This window comes from Mytilus californianus, unplaced genomic scaffold (genome assembly GCF_021869535.1).
Source record: "Mytilus californianus isolate M0D057914Y unplaced genomic scaffold, xbMytCali1.0.p SCAF_6, whole genome shotgun sequence".
Lineage (NCBI taxonomy): Eukaryota > Metazoa > Mollusca > Bivalvia > Mytilida > Mytilidae > Mytilus > Mytilus californianus.
In genome coordinates this window covers 58,023,338-58,045,322 of record NW_026262712.1, presented here as the reverse complement: position 1 = coordinate 58,045,322, position 21,985 = coordinate 58,023,338, and the positions used below count along the sequence as shown (strand labels likewise).

Below are 21,985 nucleotides of genomic sequence, written 5' to 3'. Positions count from 1 at the left end.
GCGGTATACCATCTTCGCCGCAAGTTTATTGTTTTCTGTTTGGTATTAAATTTAAAGTTAAGATCCATTTATTACACCTTGTGATCCGTTTATTTGGCAATCGCCAATGGCAGTCAGCAGGATTTAAGAACATTTGTTGTTCGACCTGTTAGTCAAATGCGTTTTGTTAAAATATACTTTTTCACCTTTTTGGTCTTTTGGAAAATGTTGTTTGTGCTGTATGTAGACCCCTCTAACAAGAAATTTGTTTTGCATGCACACGTATAAAAATTGCCGTTTTTATCCAACGCAATCATAGGTTTGAACGTTGTTTTCAATTTAGACTTGTATATATATATATATATATATATATATATATATATATATATATATATATACATGTGTTATCCTGCTCATTAATATCCCATGATGTGTGCTAAACACTCAAGCATTTTACATTGCAATGAGTACAAAGGGTCATAAATTTTAATATATGCAGCCTCCTCCATTTACAGCTGCTTCCTTTGAAACTTAAATAAGAAATAAAATAAAACAAACGTTTGCGTTATTTCGCAAAGGTTTGCGTTATATCGCAAAGGTTTGCGTTATATCGCAAAGGTATGCGTTATAACGCAAAGGTTTGCGTTATTTCGAAAAGGTTTGCGTTATGACGCAAAGGTTTGCGTTATTTCGCAAAGGTTTGCGTTATAATTAACGCTATAATTAATGCAAACATAGGAAGAAATATAAAAAAAAAAACGTGTGGCGCTAATACGCTTCCGTACAAAACAATTGACGACACAAACAAATTTGAAAGACAATCATTTTTGTTAAAAAAAAGATGAACTGTACATGTACACCATCTACAAATCACTATACACCATTAACAGTTTTGAAACTTAGATTAAAGACACCACTAAACTAACGCAAGCTATATTCCATGAGTAGACAAAGGTATTGGTCACAGTGCAATCGGCGATGTTGTTGATTTCTCAGCAGTTTTAATTTAAAACAAAGAATCCATGCAAACATGTCATTGGATTTAAATCAATCAAAATTAATATAACAGCCAAAAATACCAGTTTAACTTTGTCTTAAAATGATAAAGCTTTAGTGATACAAAATGTCAGATGGCTTTTATAATGATTATAATGAAATGAGTCTGATCTGTACATGAAGTTGACATACATGTGAAAGTTAACTTTAAAGGGTTTTACTTATAATGAACAGAACAAGCTTGATTTCAAATATAAAAAGCTATAACTGGTAATATCGGAGAAATATGCTTCTGAAAAAAACGTGTGACGGGCGAACATATATACGTACCTACATACATACATACGATAGATTATAGGTAAATCCATTTGACAAAGAGTATGTAGTTCCTAGATACAAAATACCAAAAATCTAGTCTATATATACTTGTATATTCATATTTACTGTTTGTATATTTATGCAAATTAAGAGTGTGAGTAAACGGATAATAGGATAAACGTCAATGAAATAGCAACCTCACGACAGCAAAAATAGATCTAGAGGAAAAAATACAAAATACAAACTTCAACAACAGGCAAATGTCTTAATAGAAAAGAAAGAATATGGGGTATCCATCTATGACACAAAATCAGTACATGCACAACCAAAAACACAAAAAGACAAGGAACAACGCTTTTATTGCTGTTCTTCATCCAAAAGCCACAGTGAAGCCTTCAAAACATACCATAAAAAATCTCACCTCACTGAATAAATACACCATAACAAAAACAAACCATAAGAGCACACACCTCTAGCACGGGGAAACTTTCTAAGGCCTCCACACAACACGAGTTTGACATTATGACAAGAACTAAGTAAGTAAAATTAGTTGTAGTCAATACCAGTAATAAATCAGTTTAACAGAGACTATTCGACATCAAATTTATTATAAAAAAAAAAAACTGTGATCCATTATGCTAATTATATTAACGCCAAACGCGCCTTTCGTCTACATAAAACTAATTATTGACGTTTGAATCAAAATAGCCAAAATTACGAAGTGAATTGAAATTGAAATCCCAAAATTCCAACAAAAAAAAAAGTGTCAGATCTACCTAAGTCTAGCGATGACTGGGGGTAGTAAATCCTTATAAGTATTACGAATGCTTTTAACGTTTCATAGCAGTAAATTTAAAGGAAATGACCGTATCAATAATATTTAGGAACAACACATGAACACTGTCTGACTGCGCTGTCGATACCCTCGGGAAATGAAATGCCCTCCAGCAGTGGCATCGGCCCGGTTCTTGTTAAATATAAGATAATCTGAAACTTTGAGCAGTAAAAGTGATCAGCAACACAAGATCTAAATATTTAATATATGAATAATGTTGAAATCTTTAAAATTGACTGCTCGGTGTCTGGCATATAAAATGTTAAACCTTGTATCTATGATGGTAGATCTATCTATGGTTTTATTTACAGGAGTTTTGCTCTAAATCACAATTTCTACCCCTTTTTTATTTGCTTGTTATCGTGTTAACTGTAATGAATAGACAGATCGAAGCTCTGTCCAGCAAAACAAGATTTTTCCCAACATTGTTGTGTTGAATGAAATTTCTACAAAAAAGCCAGGTGAGCAATACATGCTACTTGCTATGGAGCCTCAAGGCACAAGCTGAATTTTGAGAGAATTTTTCTCTTCGATCAGAGGCGAATTTGAGGGGGCGGCGGCCCGGGCCCCCTTTTGGAGTTACATATGGTTAATGTATAGACTTTTTATATGTTCCAGTGACCACTCCTAACGTTTCCTAGTTTGGGGGTCCTTTTTCAAAATCCCGATCAGTCGATGTATTACGGATAATTCTTATTAAGTATGCTGTCTAATATAATTATTATAAGTTTGGGTTTTTTTTTTACATCTCTTAAGGGTAGATTTAGAAGAAAAAAAACGGATAAATGTACATATTTTATAAATTAAATATCCAACAAAGTGGGTGTATATTCCACCTTTAAACGTGGTCGTACATGGTTTATTATGTACACTAATCATTCAATAATATTGACAATTTAGTACGTGCTAGATATTGAACGTTAATAGAGGTTCAAAAGGTTGACCGTATTTTGTGTATGCATCCCTAATTAACATAAATATGATGAAATGTTGTCTTACTAGTTATATTCTTTTTCGGAGCCTCGAATAAGTTAATATTAATATTTTAAGTATCTTGCATCAGTTACAAGTAGGAAAATCCAATGATTTGACAATTCCAGATTTCGACACACTACGAACTAAATATTAACCTTAATATTTTCAAATAAATACTGACCTAGTTTATTTTGCACAAACATTCATTTAACAAGAAAATCAAGGTATGTTCGGTCAAAGTCAGTTCACTTGTGTGTATTATAATATAGGTTTCTTTTAAAACGCATTGATATATGTTTTAATTTAACTGTTTAATGTACTAAAATATATATATTCCACAGAAAAAAACTAAGCAACATATTTAACGTCACGATATAAAAAGAAAATAACAATCAGCACACTTTTTATAAATCAACACCACTCAATAAATTGACATTCGTGTAACATGTGTAAGTACTATGTTGAAACCTTTTGAAAAAACTAATATTCCTTTGGAAACCCCGTCATTGTGTTTTTGCCTATTCTGTCAATAGATCTAGGTATTCAAAAGGGTCAGCACTTATCTGCTTAAATTACTATTATTTGTTTATATTTAGGGACGTATCACTTATTACCGACTGGGGGCTCGTACGTTTTTATATATTTTGAAAGACACTGGATAATTTTTTAAACGTGACTCCAGAATAAATATACATGTATCTTGACAAAATCTCGACGACAGTGGAGTCTTGCCTTGACCATGTTGACATACATTTGTACGTCATCTAAACAGAAACATCCGGTTATAAAATCCCCATAATACATGTAATACTTATCATATTTCTGAACACTTTCTGTTATACTTTTGTCTTTAAATATTATAAATGGACGTTTAAATCAGCCTGCCTTCGTTCTCCGCTGAAGAATTTTTTTCTCGTAATATATATAAAGATAATTAATCCAAAATTAGCATAAACGGTGGTATCAAATATATAAAAATAAAAACATCAAATATGAAATTTGATATGAAAATAGTCAACCAAATCTTTATGAATTCATTATAAGTACTCATATCAAGGATATCTTGAAAGGAGACATACATTATTCGTACATTACACTTGCACCGATCAGAATGTTTGAAACAACTAGTTATGTTCTCATAATTTTAATTGGTTCATTAAGACTTGGAATAGATTTGATAGTTAACAATCAACAAAGAAAAAGTACCGTGACATTCTATTCTACACAGCGTTAAAATACCATCAAAAGTTCATCATATAAAAAACAAACAGGTTTGGAGCTTGTACTTTTCAGTAATAAATGGTATGGAATGACTGATCCAGTTTCCGATTTTTTTGTATGTTTACAAGTATTATTTTTTAAAGACAATTTCGTCGTTTCAGAATCTTAAGGATCGAGGGTAATTTCATTGTTCGTACCCCAAAATGAAAACAAAACGTTGAACGTCACGTCATTAGTTGAATTTCAATTGTTTTGGACGTTGCAAGCCAATCACACAGGCACAACGTTTTTGGTGTATGCTTTTGAAAATATTTCCCAGAATCCATGAGATTCTGATACGGCGATTGATTACTGAGATATATTTTTTATAAATGTAGTCAGATAGTTGGGTGATTGGATACATTCTAAACGTTAAGCGGCAAATATTACTTTTATATTCAGAACGATAATCATTACAAAGTAATGAAATATGACTCCTTGAGCGAAGTTTTGTTTACATTATATTCATTGTAAATTTTGGTAATTAACTTATTTTGCGAACCTGATTACACAGAATGGATATACCTCCCGAAATGATGAAGGCTATAGAGCAAATGAAGTCATTGCCACCCGTTCCATGGCCAGAGTATGAAGGAGTACCATACCCAGCTTTTCTATCTTTCCGAATGAAAGGAGCGGAGCAGATACTACAGGGGATAAAGAACTTCCAGTCACGGGAAACAGATATATTAATATGCACGCATTCAAAATCAGGTACATGTATAATAGTTGTATATTGACCACACTGTAAACAACCTCAACAGGTAGGACCAATAACCTCCGAATTTATTTCACATCAGAGCCATTTTCAAAATGTTTTTCATCTTTGCTTAAATTCACGATATCGCAGCTCCATGTTAGTAGTTTAAGGTTCAGGATATACTTTTTAACATTTTTTAAACAAATCGCCAATTGATAAATCCTGCAAAAAACTGAAAACAACACGTTATAAATTTCATGCATCCGAAGCGCTTTTCTGGATTTACCTTCATCAGGAACGCTCAAAGACGAATATTCTTTTAAAAAGCCAAGGGTGTATAGGAACAGAACAGAATACAGAAACAGTTGACGAGATATATGAACAGAAATGACCTAAAATAATAACATATAAGGTCAACTTTGCCTGGGAGTTGAAACCTTGCTTTCTTAATAATTTCATAATGTAAACGAAGTAAGCACTACTGAGCTGATGATACCCTCGGGGATTGATAGTCCACGAGCAGCGTTATCGACCCAGTGCTGCAAAAAAAAAAATGAAAACAACATTTTTCACCGGAATCGGCACAAAAGCGCAATTTTGACAGATTTTGGTCAATATTGAGTATTTATCACAAATATGTATAAAAAGGACATCCATAATGTTTATAAATGTTTTAAGTATATTATGTAGACTCTTTACTATTCAATTTCCAGTATGACAACTTCGAGATTTTGATCATGTGAGTGAAACAAATACAGGGTAAATTGGCCTAACCTCTTTCACAATCTATTTTCCCGTCTCTGTATAAAAATAAACAGATGTGGAACGATTGTCAATGAAACCTAATGAAGTAAAGGTTAAAACTATAGGTAAACGTACGGCCTTCAACAATGAGCAAAGGCCATACCACATACCATATGTGTTACTTTAAATTGGGACTATATTTGTAGACAGCGAACAGATTAGGGAATGCCCATATGACAATTAATTCCCTATAATTCCTTTCCTAAACACTTTGAGAAGTCAAAGATGATAATTATTTATATTAACCGTATTGATGAGGGGCCTGATGGGTTATTTTCGTCCTTCGTGATCGGCGCATTTTCGCTATCGTGATCCGTTTTTCTACAGATTTATTTTTTTTTATATTTTCGTGATCCGTGATCATGGAAATTTATTTTCTGTGAATCGTGATTGACAAAAAAATCAACTCGTGAATCGTGATGAGACCCCTCCCCCCATCAGGCCCCTCATTGATATGGACTGTTGGTGTGGATGTCCCATTTTGAAGAGTATATGCATATTTCATCGCTTTTGTTAAATTTCTTTATTTACAGTAATCGCTAAATTTCAATATCTAATCATCCTTTTATTTATTGTTGTTTCAGTTTATATTATTTCACTTATCACATAATTTTAATAAATCGTTTCTTGGTGTTATGTGTATTGAGGCATTGACCTTTTTGTTTTCTTTCATTTTAAATGTTAAAAGACGCGGACCTTGCAGAAGACACCTATTGATTTAAGATTTTATATTGCTACATGTATAAATAGCAAAACCGTATTGGATATTTACCGCAAAGAGTTATTTTATTGTCACAAATTCTATTAATTACCCACACCACTTCATCGAACGCGGTCTCATCTCATGAATATTATTGAAGGCTAGCCTCATGAATATTAACCCCGGATAGCTTGCCTTCACACTAGTATGAAAGTCGTATCTCCGCGAATTGCGGCCATGTGTACTGACGCAGCTTTAAACCACCAGCAATTAACAATAGGGCATGCAAACGTTCAAGTGTATCGACCTAATTTCAGTTCTACAAATGAATGTAGACACCAATTTATAAATATGTGTTCATTTAAAAATGATTTAAAATACACTGTTGTTTGTTATCACCACATTGTTAGTACATGTACACACATATATATGTTGACTGTATTGCGCTTCTTAAATTTTTCGTTAATTTATTTGTCGTTCGTCACTTCATCATTAATATAATGACATATGGTCCGATTACCAAATGCTGAAACTATCCACTAGAGACCAAAGGAAGAGCATATGTTTTGCTAGCAAGTAGCTATAAATGTTTTTTTTTATAAATAGTTATTGGAAATTGATACATGTTCTGTTGTCTTGAAGAATAAAAAAAAAAAAAATAAAGTCTCCCACGGAAAAACCATTGAAAAGAAGTGTTTGGTTTAAAAAAAAAGATTTTTGGAAATTTTAATTTTGCAAGGAGAAAAGCAACTTTTATTGATATATTAACACTTTTTAACATTTAATACATACATAGTATATAACTAAAGCAGAGCATGTAATGAAATCAGAGGAAAAATAATTTACCGAAAATAAAACCGAGGCAATTCAGTGATTATACATTTCTCTATTGCAGGCACCCATTGGTTATATGAAATATTGGCATTGATTATAGGTAATAAAACAGAATTAACAAAAGAGACAAAGGGAGAAAAGATGTTGGAAGCGATACCAGAGTTATCCATGCTTGATGCACTTCCATCTCCCAGAATTCTCGACACGCATGTGCGGTTCCAGTATATACCCACTCGTCATATTGAAAAAGGCGGGAAAATTATTCACATGATGAGGAATCCTAAAGATGTCAGCATTTCACTCCATAACCACGCAAGGAAAGATATTTGTGTCAATTTAGATATACCATGGAATGAGTACTTTGAAAACTGGATGACGGGAAAAGGTAAGATTCTTTCGTACATAATTCCATATATATACATCAATTTCTAGTTGTATGGCAGGACATCGACTTACCATATTGTTTTTTGCATGATAATTGACCTATAACTACATGTACTGGCATTTGCAAAGACATATTGTTTTTGTATACCAATTGACCTATAATAGCTACATGCACATTGTACTGGAATTTGTATACCAATTACAGATAAAATTTTGATATGTGTTTTTCCAACAGCGTCCAAGAAACTCGTTATTGATTTTAGTGCTTTATAAGATTTCTTTCCAATTAACGGATCCAAAATATGATGGAACCAATTGTTTTTTCTCTCCTGTTTTGTCAATAGCATACAAATATCGACCGTCAAGTATTAGGCAGTCAATAAAAAAATACGGGCTACCTTATGATTTTAAAGAAGCATTCTGATAAAAAAAAATGCAATGAAGCATATCTCATACATGTACGGCTATTTTTTTTATAACTATTCCGTAAAAATGTAAGACACTATGAAATATATATTTGATAAACATCAAAAAGAATTATCTGAAAAATGAGTTTTGAACGCGACATAATGCACATTAATTATCAATTTCTAAACATAAACAATGATGTATTATTAATTTTTTTTGAAGTGCCGTATGGGTCATGGTTTGATTATGAACTTGGAATGGAACAAGCAGAAACGGACCATCCGGGACTGATTTACACTTGTTACTACGAGGATATGAAAAAGGTATATTCTATTATGAGGGTCTAGATGTGATTTACAGAATAGACGATAAAGGCCAATACTACAGAAAAATGGACAAAAACAGGGAATAGTGAAAAATAGGCAAAAACAAATAAAGAATAGTAAAAAATAGGCAAATAAATAAAGAATAGAAAATGTTGGGGCGCTAAGCTATAAAAAAAGAGAAAAATGAAAATGGGGCGCTTAACTATAAAGAATATAGAATAATGGTCCAAATTTATGAAGAAATTGAATAGAGAAAATGGCTAAAAATTAAACAATACAGAATTGTAGAGACCCTCATTAAGACCGTTTATTTTTTATTAGGTGCGACTTGCTGTATCCTCAGTTGCCGTATGCTCAGGTTTAAGAGGAAAATGAGTCGATCTTACGTCATTGGTTGAATTTCAACTGTTCAAATAAGTAAGCGTTGTGTACGCTATTTGAAAATATTACCCAGAATGCATTATATTCTAAAAACGTGGAATTTAATAAGCTTCGTAGACCTTATTACAGGTGTTCACTTAAGAGATTTTTACAAGTCGTATTAGCAGACAAATAAATAAGCGTTGTGTACGCTATTTGAAAATATTACCCAGAATGCATTATATTCTAAAAACGTGGAATTTAATAAGCTTCGTAGACCTTATTACAGGTGTTCACTTAAGAGATTTTTACAAGTCGTATTAGTAGACAATGAGAACTTCATAACAGTTTATCCCATAGTTCTCTGATCCTCAAAAAAGGACAAATGTTAAGTTCAGACAATTATTAAATATTATCATTGCACAGCGATTTTCGGTTTGAATATTAAGATTTATTTAAGGTGCATTCTCGATATCGACCCATGGTATGTTATTTTTAAAGATTTAACTTTCAAATTAGTCAAGGCAGTTTCATTATATCTACTTGTTGGACATATTCTTGTAGACACAGTACAAATTATCATCTATGTTATCGCCCTTGTGGTGTAACAGTTACAATGTATTTGAGTAAAAACCACAATATTTCAGTCAACATTTCTTTATTGAAGTAATAAAGGTTATTTTAAAGAAGTGTATTGTTGTGTAGGCCCCTACACTCGCAAACATACTCCAAAAACGAAATCAACTATTAAGTTTGTTCGTGAAAGACCGAGTTGACATCTCAATAGACCTCGTTACTGTTAAAATACATGAAAGTATTTCCAATCAAACATTTCATGACAACATTCAACATAGCAGTTATTTATAATGTTAATCATCATCTTAAGAGCATGCAATGCGTAGTGCGATTCGCTTGAATATATTGCATTGTTCTTTTCCGATAAAAAAAAACAAAAAATCACGTAAAATAATTTTATGCGTCCGAAGCGCTTTTCTGGATAATCTTCTTATTGATGTCAAATCCAACATGTATTGTTTCATTCTACGTTTTTGATGGTTGTCTAAGTGAACGGAAATGGCAAATTCAGTAAGACGTAACACAACTTCAAAAAGTAAATACACAAGTAAAGAAAATGAAATGATATTTGCAAACAAGGATAGGTGCGGAGTATGGGCGACGCCTAGGAGTAGATATGAGTGAGACAACACTACATTTATATCAATATTAGTACATTTCATTTCTTCAGAAAACAGTTCACAATTTCCCAAATGAATAAGTAAAATTCCTACGTCACAATGCTTAACTAAACTATATATATTCACAAGAAGGAAAGAAGGATAATTATATTCTAATTCGCCAGCTCAAACGAATATAAATTATTTAATAAATAAAACAACACATAAATAGGATAAGTGTGCCTACAGGTGTAGCAGCCTTTAATATTATTTACATTCACAATTCTTCAAACTAAAGTCCTTCACTATAATTCAGACAAGCACACTACCAATCCAATCATATAATAGAATATACAGTAACACAATCAAAATCTATCTACAAAAGAGGAAAAATTCATATTAATATAGTGTAATATATGTATATGCCCACGTTAACAATAACCAACTCATAAAAGGGGTGGGTGGGTGGGTAAACATATAACGAACTGCTGCTACGTTAACTATAGGCAAACATCGAATAACTTTATTTTCTCAAACGAACCCCTTAAGTAATACTTAATCATGCTTTTCACGAATCTCATGAGCGCATATACCCGTAAAAACCGCATTGCGGGTATATGCCATCCAATCAAATAGAACATAAACACACACCATGTGCTTGATGTAAACACACACACGTGTTTATAGTAAACAATCACTTGACCGTAACTACGTCATGTGACCAATACCTTTAATAAATATATTTATATTCTAATTCGCCAGCTCAAACGAATATAAATTATTTAATAAATAAAACAACACATAAATAGGATAAGTGTGCCTACAGGTGTAGCAGCCTTTCGAAAGACAAAGAAAGCCAAGCAGATCTGAGCAAAGAATAATACACATATATAGTATATCTATAAAAATTAAATTCCCAAACTTTTAGACACTGTCAGTTTTTCTTTAACATTTTCTCTTACATAGCCATCTTTTGCTTTATCTGAAGCCCATCTACCATGCTTCTTAAATAATCTATCATGAATGCCAGCTGATGCAGCTGCAGTAGCTCCACCTGATCTCAAGCTATGTAATCCAAATTTTGACTTATCTAAACCGATAGATTCCAGAGCTGATAATATAATTTCTCTAACTCTAGTATATGACAAAGGTTTAAAACCTCTCAGTCTATAAGATCTAGATTATTTACATAAATACATGGATCTAAATATATAATCTGAAGATGATGCATCTATATTGGATAATAACAAATATTTCTCCAACATACTAACAGGGCATGTTTGTGTATCTGTTCTAGCAATTAAAACTTGTGTGCCTTCTCTATAACGATCAGTTTTGCTTTTCTGTATGAGCAAAGAGACATGTGTATCAGCAAATTTTAAATCAGATCTTTTTAAATTTACCATTTCAGAAAATCTTAAAAACCCTGCGTAACTAATAAGACACATACAACAAATTCTAATTTCTATAAGATTGTTACATTCTTTACCATATTTATTAACAATATTCTTTAAAATATCTGGCGTAATTGGTTCTTTTTTATTTACAATAATATGTCCAATCTTTCTATGAGCTCCTTCTTTAACCGATATACACAACTGTGAATTACACGGATTAGAAAAGCCAGCTAGTTTGTGAGCCCAGCTTATTGAATAGTATGCTTCTTCAACCTTAGCATACGAGTTAAATGTCTTTGATATGTGTATTAAGTACAATGAAACATAAAAATCTGAAGCTGGTAAAGGTTTAACATAAGAATAGTTATTACACCACTTACAGAAATTGTTAAATGCATAAGAGTATTTTCTTTTGGTATTCTCGGCTTTCGAATAGAGACAGAACTCAGGTAGGCAGTTAGATAAAGATGATAAATCTTGGTCAACTGGCTTAGGCAAGGATTTCCAGACTCCACATGAAAAAATATCTGAAAAACGTGCATATCAAATAGAAATATAATCTACTATACTACTACTAGTTTACAATATATTTAAATGACCTTGCCAGATTTATTTTTCACACTGGCCATGTCAGGTGAGACCTTGCCTATTTAATTTGGCCTTGTCATCAGCATACGACCTTGCCATTAGATTGGCCTTGTCTTTACCATACGACCTTGCTCAACAGCCTTGTCGTAAATTCTTACATGAACTGAGCGTTCAATCTAATAGCTAAAACACTAGAAACGAATTCAGAAGATCCCAACAAGGACTTATTATTCATACCATGAATAAAAATGTTCTGATTTGGTTGAAATTCTAAAACATCAGTTACATAGGGTTGCAAATGCGAACCTTTTTTAAAAATCATTGTCCAATATGACGAGGAAGGCCACTTTGGAACTATCAAAGTGCCTCTAGCCTTACATAAAATCAAATGTTTGATTGCTCTACAGACAACGGAAATTGGAGGAACAATCCAATTTACTTCATTTTTCCAATTTTGCGTGAACGCATCAACTGCTTCAACACCTGGATTCCAGAATTTTGAATTAAATCTTGGTAATTTTTTATTCAAATTACTCGCAAACCTGTCCACAGTATGCGGACCCCACATATTATCTACTAATTTAAAAAATTCTTTATTTGTTCCCCAGTCTTCTATATCAATCATTTTAGAAATATAATCAGCTTTTGTATTCTTAGATCTCGGGATCCAAACAACATCTAAAGTAATATTCAATTCAGAACACAACTTAAAAATATTAATAGCTATCTCTTGTAAATGTACTTTTGCACTTCCTTTCTGAACAATGGAAACACAGTTAATATTATCTGTATGCCATTTAACACATTTATTTCTTAAACGGTTCTTAAACGACATCAAAGCCAACAAAATGGCTTGAAGTTCTCTCCATGTAGAACTCTTTAGGGACTCTTGTAAAGTCCACATCTGATGAAAAATATTAGAGTCAATATCTATCGAGTAAGCACCAGCAGCTACGTTACTGGCATCAGAATATACAAGCACGTGAGGAAAAGAATAACCTGCTAAATGTTTTCTGTTCAATCTTTTAATGTTATTCAGCCAAAATGTGAGCTCATTAAATACACAATCAGGACATTCCAATATTAACTTTAAATCCCACTTCACTCTGTATTCAATTGCCCAGTGTAAATAACGGGTCATTAAACTTGTTATGTTACCCATGACTGGACACATAGAAATTACCTTTCCCGTTACCTGAGCCAATTTACGTGCTGTGAAATTAGGAAAGTTATTCAAAATATCAACCAATGATGTAAGTGTATTATCAATCCGTCTATCTGATATACTAATTGAAAAATCAGACGAATCCCAAACTAAACCTAACCACTCTAAACATTGTACTGGCTCAAAAATAGATTTATCCATGTTAATTAAAAACCCTGCTTCTAACAAGGAGGTTTTCACGAAAGATGAACATTCGGAAGCTTCTTGTTTATTTTTACCCATTCCAAGTCCATCATCTAAGTAAAGTACAATATCTACGCCATTTTCTCGCCAATATTTTACGATTGGTCGTAGACATTTTGTGAATAGATATGGAGCAGATGATAGACCAAAGGCTAACACTGTAAAACAGTAAAATTTTTCGTTCCAGCAAAATCCTAAATATGTTTGTTGTTTAGTACATACGTCATAATGAAAATATCCAGACTTAAGATCAAATTTAAATTGATAGCAATCTTTTGTGAAATAATTTAAAGCCACTTTCCAGTCCTCAAATTTTATTCTTTCTTTTTTAATAAAAACATTCAGTTCACTTAAATCTAAAATCAGACGTTTTTTGCCCGAACTTTGAACTGCAACACTTAGCGGATTTACAACAAACGGTTGAAATGGAGTTTCAATAACACATCCGATATTCAGTAATTCTGAAATTGCTTCATTTACAAATTTAGAATGGACATTTGCAGATTTGTTATTCTTAAATGACATAGATGTAGGAGTCTGCAAAAATGGAATAACGTAACCATGTTGGATAGTATTGATAACAAATTCATTTGCACCTATATGTTTCCAGAATTGTATATGCTTGCGTAAACTATATTTTACCCCTTTTGCAACAGATGAAATATCAATATTATCAAAATATTTTGCATGTGACAGAAACAGTTCAAACTGTCCGTAAAGATTGCTTTCATCTAAAAAAGTAGTATCAAAATACTTATCATTAACTCTGTTGCCTTGATGTCCCTGGGACAGCTGGTTTTGTACTGAAAAGGGGGCACTGAGTTCGCCAGTGACCAAGCTGGTTGCAGTTGTAACAGATGTCATGAGATGAGGGTTCCCTCCGTCTGCTGGTCCGAAAGGGCGGCTGTTGATAATTGTTTTGTCGAACATTGTGTTGATTGGGCATTGGAGCAGGAGGAGCAGAAACAGTAGCTGTAACAGTTCTATAAGGATGAGGTCTTTTCTTTTCCTTGATACTCCTAATGGCACGGCTTTCTGCAGAACGAATGCGTTTCTCATCTTCTGAGTCGGAGGCAAGGTCGTCACTCTCATATTCGCGGACGGTTTTCCAGCCTGCGGGAGATTTGTCTGCAATGCGGATGAGTTTATTACGCTTCTTAACTTTGAGGATAGCACCAGATACCAATTTAAGACATGCTGCATCTTCATCAGGAATACGCTTCTGAAGCTTAACAAGGTCGGCCATAATTTCACAATTGAAATTGAACTGTATCTGGTTACCCTCACCTTTAAGTTTAACTGACACTTCTTGCTTGAGTTTGGTAGCGAAGTTCTCATTGCCAACGGCCAAGTCTTTGTGAAGAGTAGCGATCTTCCCGTCAAGATAGGTTTTAAACAGCGAGAATGTATCCACCAAGTCGTTATTACCAGTATGATGTGCAGAACTACCATCAGGCAACGAATGTACACTAGGACCAGGCAAAGATTCATGGTCAGAATCTAGAAGTTTCTCGGAGTCAGACATACCACAATAACGAACTGCTGCTACGTTAACTATAGGCAAACATCGAATAACTTTATTTTCTCAAACGAACCCCTTAAGTAATACTTAATCATGCTTTTCACGAATCTCATGAGCGCATATACCCGTAAAAACCGCATTGCGGGTATATGCCATCCAATCAAATAGAACATAAACACACACCATGTGCTTGATGTAAACACACACACGTGTTTATAGTAAACAATCACTTGACCGTAACTACGTCATGTGACCAATACCTTTAATAAATATATTTATATAAAGGTCAAACGTTCACTTATTTCGAATACAATGCAAGACTTTTTTTAACTAAGAACATGTTTTGATTTAGAGTTTTTTCGTTTCCTTTCAGTAAAGAGATCTTAAGACGGAACAAAAATAATTTATCAAAAAGATGTGTTCTGATTTATGCATAAAACGGGCATTAAAAGAAAAAAATGAAAGCTTTCTTCAGTATGTAGTACATGTAGGCGGATTAATTACTTCATTCTTTCCACGACTTGAACAATCAGCTTTCATTTTAGAATCCAACTAAAGAAATTAAGAAGCTTGCAGACTTTCTTGAAATCAACGTAGCAGACGAAATTGTTGAGGGCATAGCAAAGGCAACATCGTTTGACAATATGCAGAAGAACAAAATGGATTTGTCAAAACTCGTATCAAGTGATGGACAAGGTTTTATTTATAGAAAAGGTAAGTTTATTACTTATGTTCCCAGTTGACCATGTGATCTCTAAAAAGAATACAATTACAGTACAAGTTTATATGCTTGATTTCTTTGAATGAAAATAAATCTTTACAATTTCGAACTCCAGAATCACTTTTCTGTATCTACTTTTAGAAAGAACCTAAATCTCAACATTTGAAACCCGGAGATGTATAATTAAATTACATGTACATGTCTGTTTTATTATAATCCGTACTTTTGATTTTCTAACAACAATCGCAAGACACTCCACTATCATATTTTATTTCCGTATAAAATACAAAAGCTATTGCACGTACTCATGTATCCGTGACAATGTTGATGTAATGTATTGAAAAACAAACGAAAAGCTTCATATAACTATTAAGTTTATCATGTTGATGATTGTATCGTAAACAAGTAATTTTATATGGTTACATGTAAAAGCATTGATCGTGCGCACATTTTTTTATTTTAAGCGCAGAAGTGTTGACTTTTACATCCATGTCCTTTGGTTTTGTGTGGATAGGTGTCTCCTTGGCAATCTTACAACTGAATATCTCCTTTATATTTTGTATTCTTCTGTACAACACATAGATATGATATACATTAAATGTAGATATCTAGTTGTCAGAATGTTTAGATTAATCAACAGGAAAAGTTAAATTGATTTGTCATCGCATGGTTTCTGAATTTCTTTTGCCATTAGAAAAAAATAAGCAACAATTTGATAATTTATCAAAAGATTAATGAACGAATGCGTGTAGATTGTACACTGCGATTCTGTTTTTAATGTCTATTGTTAGTCATCGTTAACACATACATGACATACTTGTATAAAATATCATATTATCGCTGGGAAGAGTATTTGATTTGGCACTCTTACTCATGTTATTCAACTATATTACACTTTATTCATTCACAAAGCGATCTAACTCCCGTTGGACCCTTATATTTCGTAATCGCGAAACCGTGCTCGTCCTAGGCTTTTATCTCTAAAAAAAGTTCTTGAATTTGACTATCTTTGAATTTGATTTGATGCCAAGTTTTGACCTTATACGTAATTTGAATAAATGGGACACAGATAATGCACTCGCTTGCATATACCGCTATAAAGGGCCATGACTGGAGAACGGTAAAAGTGACGTAATCCAAATTCGAACTTGATCTGTATTTTATGGTAATTAGCATTGCGTGTAAGTTTCATAACATTTGGTTGAGGCAAACTAAAGTTAGAGAACGGAAACCAATTTTGGGACGTATGGACGGACAAGGGTAACACTTAATGTCCACTCCGGTGACGGCGGGGTTTTTAAAAGACTATGAGGAAGAAGTGTTTGGAATAGGGTATTACTTGTCTTTAAGCAGGCTTTTGGTATATTTTAAAAAGGTGACAACCTTAACGTATGTCTTATTTCATAGTCTGTTAGAACCTGGAAATAAACAAACATACACTGAAATTGAATTGTGTAACGACACTCGGTGTTCGTTATCAAATCTGGTTTTGATAGAATGTGTTTTCTTCAAGAGCAGAATGCATGACTACATATAAAACTTTCATTCACTCTGACTTTGTTGGGTATCACATTTAAAATGTGTATAATTAACAAAAAACACAGAACAAATAATAAAATGTAAATTTAACCAGTACATGCCACAATTTTGTCCGTATTTCATATGGTATGATTGTCAATAAGACAACTATCCACCAGGGTCCAAGTGACGTGGATGTAAGCAACTATAAGTTACTGTACGGCCTTCATCAATGAGCAACACACATATCTTATAGTCATCTATAAAAGACTCTGGCATGACAAAGGATGAAACAATTCAAACGAGAGAACCAACCGCCTGATGCAAGTGTATATGCTAAAACATTAAAAACAAAACAAATACAACCACTGAATAACATGAACTTGGGACAGGCTACCAAATTATGTGACGGGTTTAACATGTTTGTGAGCTCATAACCCACAAACATTGGATATTGGTACATTTATAACAATACAACATATAATGAACAAACTGAAAAACCAGTGGGAAGTGCCTGGAAGTGCCTGGAATTGTCAAATCGGCACGATCATTTTTCAATGAAATGAATCCTGGTCCTATAACGCATTTCAACTATTCATTAACACTAGAACACACCCACGAAATCGCGGGCATTTAGAGCGTGGTTGAAAGTATGTAAACTGTATTAGGGTGAATTTTTGTAAAAGACTTTATGACTGGAGAATTTCAGGAAAGGTATCAAAAGTCAAAGGTACTGCGACAGGACAATATTTTCTAGCCCTCTCCCTTTTTTCCGAAGTTCGTTATTTTTTTGTTTTCTGTTAAGTTCAATTATTTTCGCGTTTTCTGTATACTATGAACATACATAATTGTTTATCATAAATAAAGTGTATTTGCTATTTACTAGCAATTCCAACTTTATCATCCACGGCGGTCACTGATATATTATATAGAGAGTCTCTAGCTTTTATAGTAGTATGATCATAGTATACATGCAGATAAACGCGAAAATAATTGTCCTGTCCCCGATAACTTAATGAAAATTATGTGTAATTTAAACAGTCCTAAACGGAAGTCTTTGTCTATGACTTAAAAGTCCGTCCGATGACGGAAACAATATCCGGACGCCTTTGTTTTCGTTTTTCTCCCAAAATAACCCAAACTGAATAATCATTAGAATAGATGACAAATGCGACTATGCATGGTACCTATAGGACACAGAGGCATGATGATTAATTTATTGTGGAAGGAAGAGAAGCGACACACAAAATGAGGTCTTCTCATTTAATAGTATAGATACTTTATAAATAAACCTATTTTAAAAATCATGTTGATCTTAAAACGCTGTGTGTGTAAAATAAATTCATTTCATGTCTTATCCTTAACAGTTTGATTAACTTTCAAAATAATTGATTACATTCAGAAATTTTCGTTTTTATATCCTCGCTTTAAAAAAAGGGGGGGGGGTATACTGTTTTATCTCAGTCTGTCCTTCCGTCAGTCCATCCATCCATCCGTCAGTCCTTCCGTCCCATGAATATTTTCGTCACATTTTTCTCACGAACTACTTGACAAGGATTTCTGAAATTTGGTTTCAGGGTTTATATTAGTAAGTTACACCGTGTGATGCGTTTTCAGATTCACCACCCAACAACTTCCTGTTTACCGAACAATTGTGTTATTTTACACATGATAGCCAAGTTGAAAATTTTCGTCACATTTTTCTCAGGAACTACTTGACAAGGATTTCTGAAATTTGGTTTCAGGGTTTATATAAGTAAATTACACCATGTGATGCGTTTTCAGATTCATCACTCAACAACTTCCTGTTTACCGAACACTTGTATTATTTTACACATGATAGCCAAGTTGAAAATTTTCGTCACATTTTTCTCAGGAACTACTTGACAAGGATTTCCAAAATTTGGTTTCAGGGTTTTTATAAGTAAGTTACACCGTGTGATGCGTTTTCAGATTCATCACTCAACAACTTCCTGTTTACCGAAATATTTCGGCGGGGGTATCATAAAAAAATTGAATAAAAATATTAATACCATTATGATTGTTTGTTTAGAACTTAATTACATGTACATACTAATTTTTATTTATTTATCTATTTATTTATTTAATATACATAATAGAATAACTACGACTGAATACGAACGTCAGTTAAGAAATCAAAGAATATATATTTTATTTACATAAAATGTTTGTTTAAATATGTTGTCCACAAATATTTATATTTTATTTGTAGGTGAGATAGGCGATTGGAAGAATTATTATACTGTTGCTCAAAATGACCGGTATGAAGCTCTGTACAAGGAGAAAATGAAAGACAGTAAATACAAATTTCAGTACGAATAAAATGACTGTGCGAAAACGACTTACTTCAGTCATTTGTTTTCGTAGTTGACAGAGAAAGGGTAAAGAAATGAGAGCTCATCAACAGAAACTTTTAGAAGTTAGACATATAATAAGGGACGCAACTCTTAAAAGTCACAGGAACGTTTGTGTCAATGATTTTTATAGATATATCATTAGCTTCTTAGTCACACATATTATTCAATTTCTGTTTCACATGAATGCTTTTAAAGAGTAATTATGAAACTGCCTTTAATAAACGCATTACTGATTTTAAGATTTATCTCCCTTAACCAAGGTCTGTCGCATTAATTTCATTTTTAAAAAATTTTTATTATGGATAAAACTGACAATATTTTATTCAGATATCATGTTTTAGGCAGTGTTTTGTTTGAGTTGTTAACTTGTCTTTGGACATCTTCCATGCACTCTCGTCATAAATATTTATCATCCATCAATGTCTTGAAAAAATTGTATTTCCAACCAAAATACTCGAAGTGTCGAACTGTTCACATACCAGCGTTTATCTGTGAACGTAAATGTATAGAGGACTTTATGGTATTAATAAGCGTTTCAGTGAGATGTTAAGCGTTTCAGGGAGATGCTAAGCGTTATCGTAAAAATGGGGAGATGTGGTAAGATTGCCAATGCGACAACTATCCACCAAAGTTAAAATGAAGTTAAAGAAAGTAATTATAGGTAGGTTCATTATAGTTAATTACCACTAGATATGTTCGTTGTGGATCCGTCCTTTACTCACTTGAAAGCGCAATTCCACATTACCCTTCCAAAAAGGCTTTCAATAAAATTTCAGTATAGATAATACACATAAGAAGTTGTAAATGAACACAAAATATTTGGTCAGTCATTTTGATTGGCATATAAATGAACTTTTAACATATGAAAGGCAATTTATATGGAAGGAGATATCATTTTGCGATTTGCTCACAATAACACTGGTGTATGGCATGTATTGACTTCATGTGATTCTTTATCATAAGTTGTAGTTTTGTTATAAATAAATTAAAATGTGCAGTAAGATTGATTATTTTCACTCTTTAGTGAATAATGGTGGATGTGTTAGCACATAAGTCACGCACGGTCTATGTCTGTAAGATTAAATACGTATGTGGCACGTGTGCTATGTGTTGTAGACGTACAAGATCACATTTGGTAATATACAATCATTTGTGGAGATATAAGTTCCAATTTAGGAATATGTATTCCTATTTGGAGATACAAGAGCCCATTTTGGAATATGCAATCCTCTCTGGAAAAACAGGAAACCATTTTTGAATATGTAATGTCCGTGGACATACAAGAGCCATTATGGGGATATTTGTTGTTTTGTGTTTGTTTAGTTGTACGGGATGTATAAATATCATAACGTTTAATTGACTCACAGGTTATTGGAACTGAAATTACTTTCCAACAAATGAGAGGTGTCAAATTGGCGCATCAATAGCCTTATTCTACCCAACCATCTGTCTTTGTGCTAAAACAGTCACGCTCTAAAAACTAATGTAATCTCGGTAATATTTTCAAAAAGCTTAAAGCAAACACTGTAATTGATTGAAAACGGATATCCAAAATTTATAATGGCGCTATTCTGTATACATTTCGGTGCACGTAAAATATCTGAATTACGCTCAAATGTGAATGGTTTGGAGGGTTTTACCTCGTGTTAGTCAGTTAAATTGACACTGATGTACTTTGTAAATGTACTGTTCTGTTTTGTTCTGTACAGGTACATGTATGTACCTCCGTTTACTTCGGAGCTTTCCACTTATCGGATGAGCAATTAATATTATTAATAAGATTCACTACTATGTATGAAAATGTTATTTACAACTTAGTACTAAAATTCCTTATTTACATTATACTGCAAATTAAACCAGCAAATGACATTTGACATAAAAACCTGTAAGAAAAAAGTAAAATCACAAAAATACTGAACTCCGAGGAAAATTCAAAAAGGAAAGTCCCCAATCAAATGGCAAAATAAAAAAAAACAAACACATCAAACGAATGGATAACAACTGTCATATTCCTGACTTGGTAGAGGCATTTTTTTATGTAGAAAATGGTGGATTGAACCTGGTTTTATAGCTAGAAATGGCACATGTTATGAATCGACTAGTCGTTACATATGCATCAAAATGATTCCTAACTCTATGTTTAGTTCATAAACTATGGTGAGCACAAACTGACTTGACAACATTTCAGACAAACAGAATTAATGTTTAAACAGTGTTTACAAGCTAACAATAAAATAGAAAATATGTCATACTGACATGGTGGTGTCATTTCCTGATGAAATATTACAATGATAGAAGCGAGAAATTAATGCATTTCGTCTAAGCAATGTGTACTTTTCCGTTTTAGTACAAATTCAACCCATGTGTATGCACTATGTTCATGGCCTAATGGTTGCAGA

The 21,985-nt window shown here is 33.0% G+C and overlaps 2 protein-coding genes across 2 annotated transcripts; one reads left to right on the top strand and one right to left on the bottom strand.

Moving 5' to 3' along the window:
- Positions 1-3,279: 3,279 nt before the first annotated feature.
- LOC127704583 (sulfotransferase 1B1-like) lies at positions 3,280-20,002 on the top strand. The gene is made up of 6 exons (XM_052208705.1): positions 3,280-3,327; positions 4,878-5,077; positions 7,463-7,786; positions 8,416-8,516; positions 15,515-15,683; positions 19,442-20,002. The coding sequence occupies exons 2-6, from the start codon at positions 4,879-4,881 to the stop codon at positions 19,549-19,551; spliced, it is 903 nt and encodes a 300-aa protein (XP_052064665.1). The 5' UTR covers positions 3,280-3,327; position 4,878; the 3' UTR covers positions 19,552-20,002.
- LOC127704584 (uncharacterized) lies at positions 13,182-15,246 on the bottom strand. Its single transcript, XM_052208706.1, has one exon. The coding sequence runs from the start codon at positions 14,970-14,972 to the stop codon at positions 14,208-14,210; it is 765 nt and encodes a 254-aa protein (XP_052064666.1). The 5' UTR covers positions 14,973-15,246; the 3' UTR covers positions 13,182-14,207.
- Positions 20,003-21,985: the final 1,983 nt, after the last annotated feature.

Bases quoted from the DNA above. Each gene is read 5' to 3' on its own strand.
- LOC127704583 (XM_052208705.1), top strand. From the start codon at position 4,879: ATGGATATACCTCCCGAAATGATGAAGGCTATAGAGCAAATGAAGTCA. The intron at 7,787-8,415 runs GTAAGATTCTTT...TTTTTTTTGAAG, and splicing joins AAACTGGATGACGGGAAAAG to TGCCGTATGGGTCATGGTTT. The intron at 15,684-19,441 runs GTAAGTTTATTA...TTTTATTTGTAG, and splicing joins AGGTTTTATTTATAGAAAAG to GTGAGATAGGCGATTGGAAG.
- LOC127704584 (XM_052208706.1), bottom strand. From the start codon at position 14,972: ATGTCTGACTCCGAGAAACTTCTAGATTCTGACCATGAATCTTTGCCT.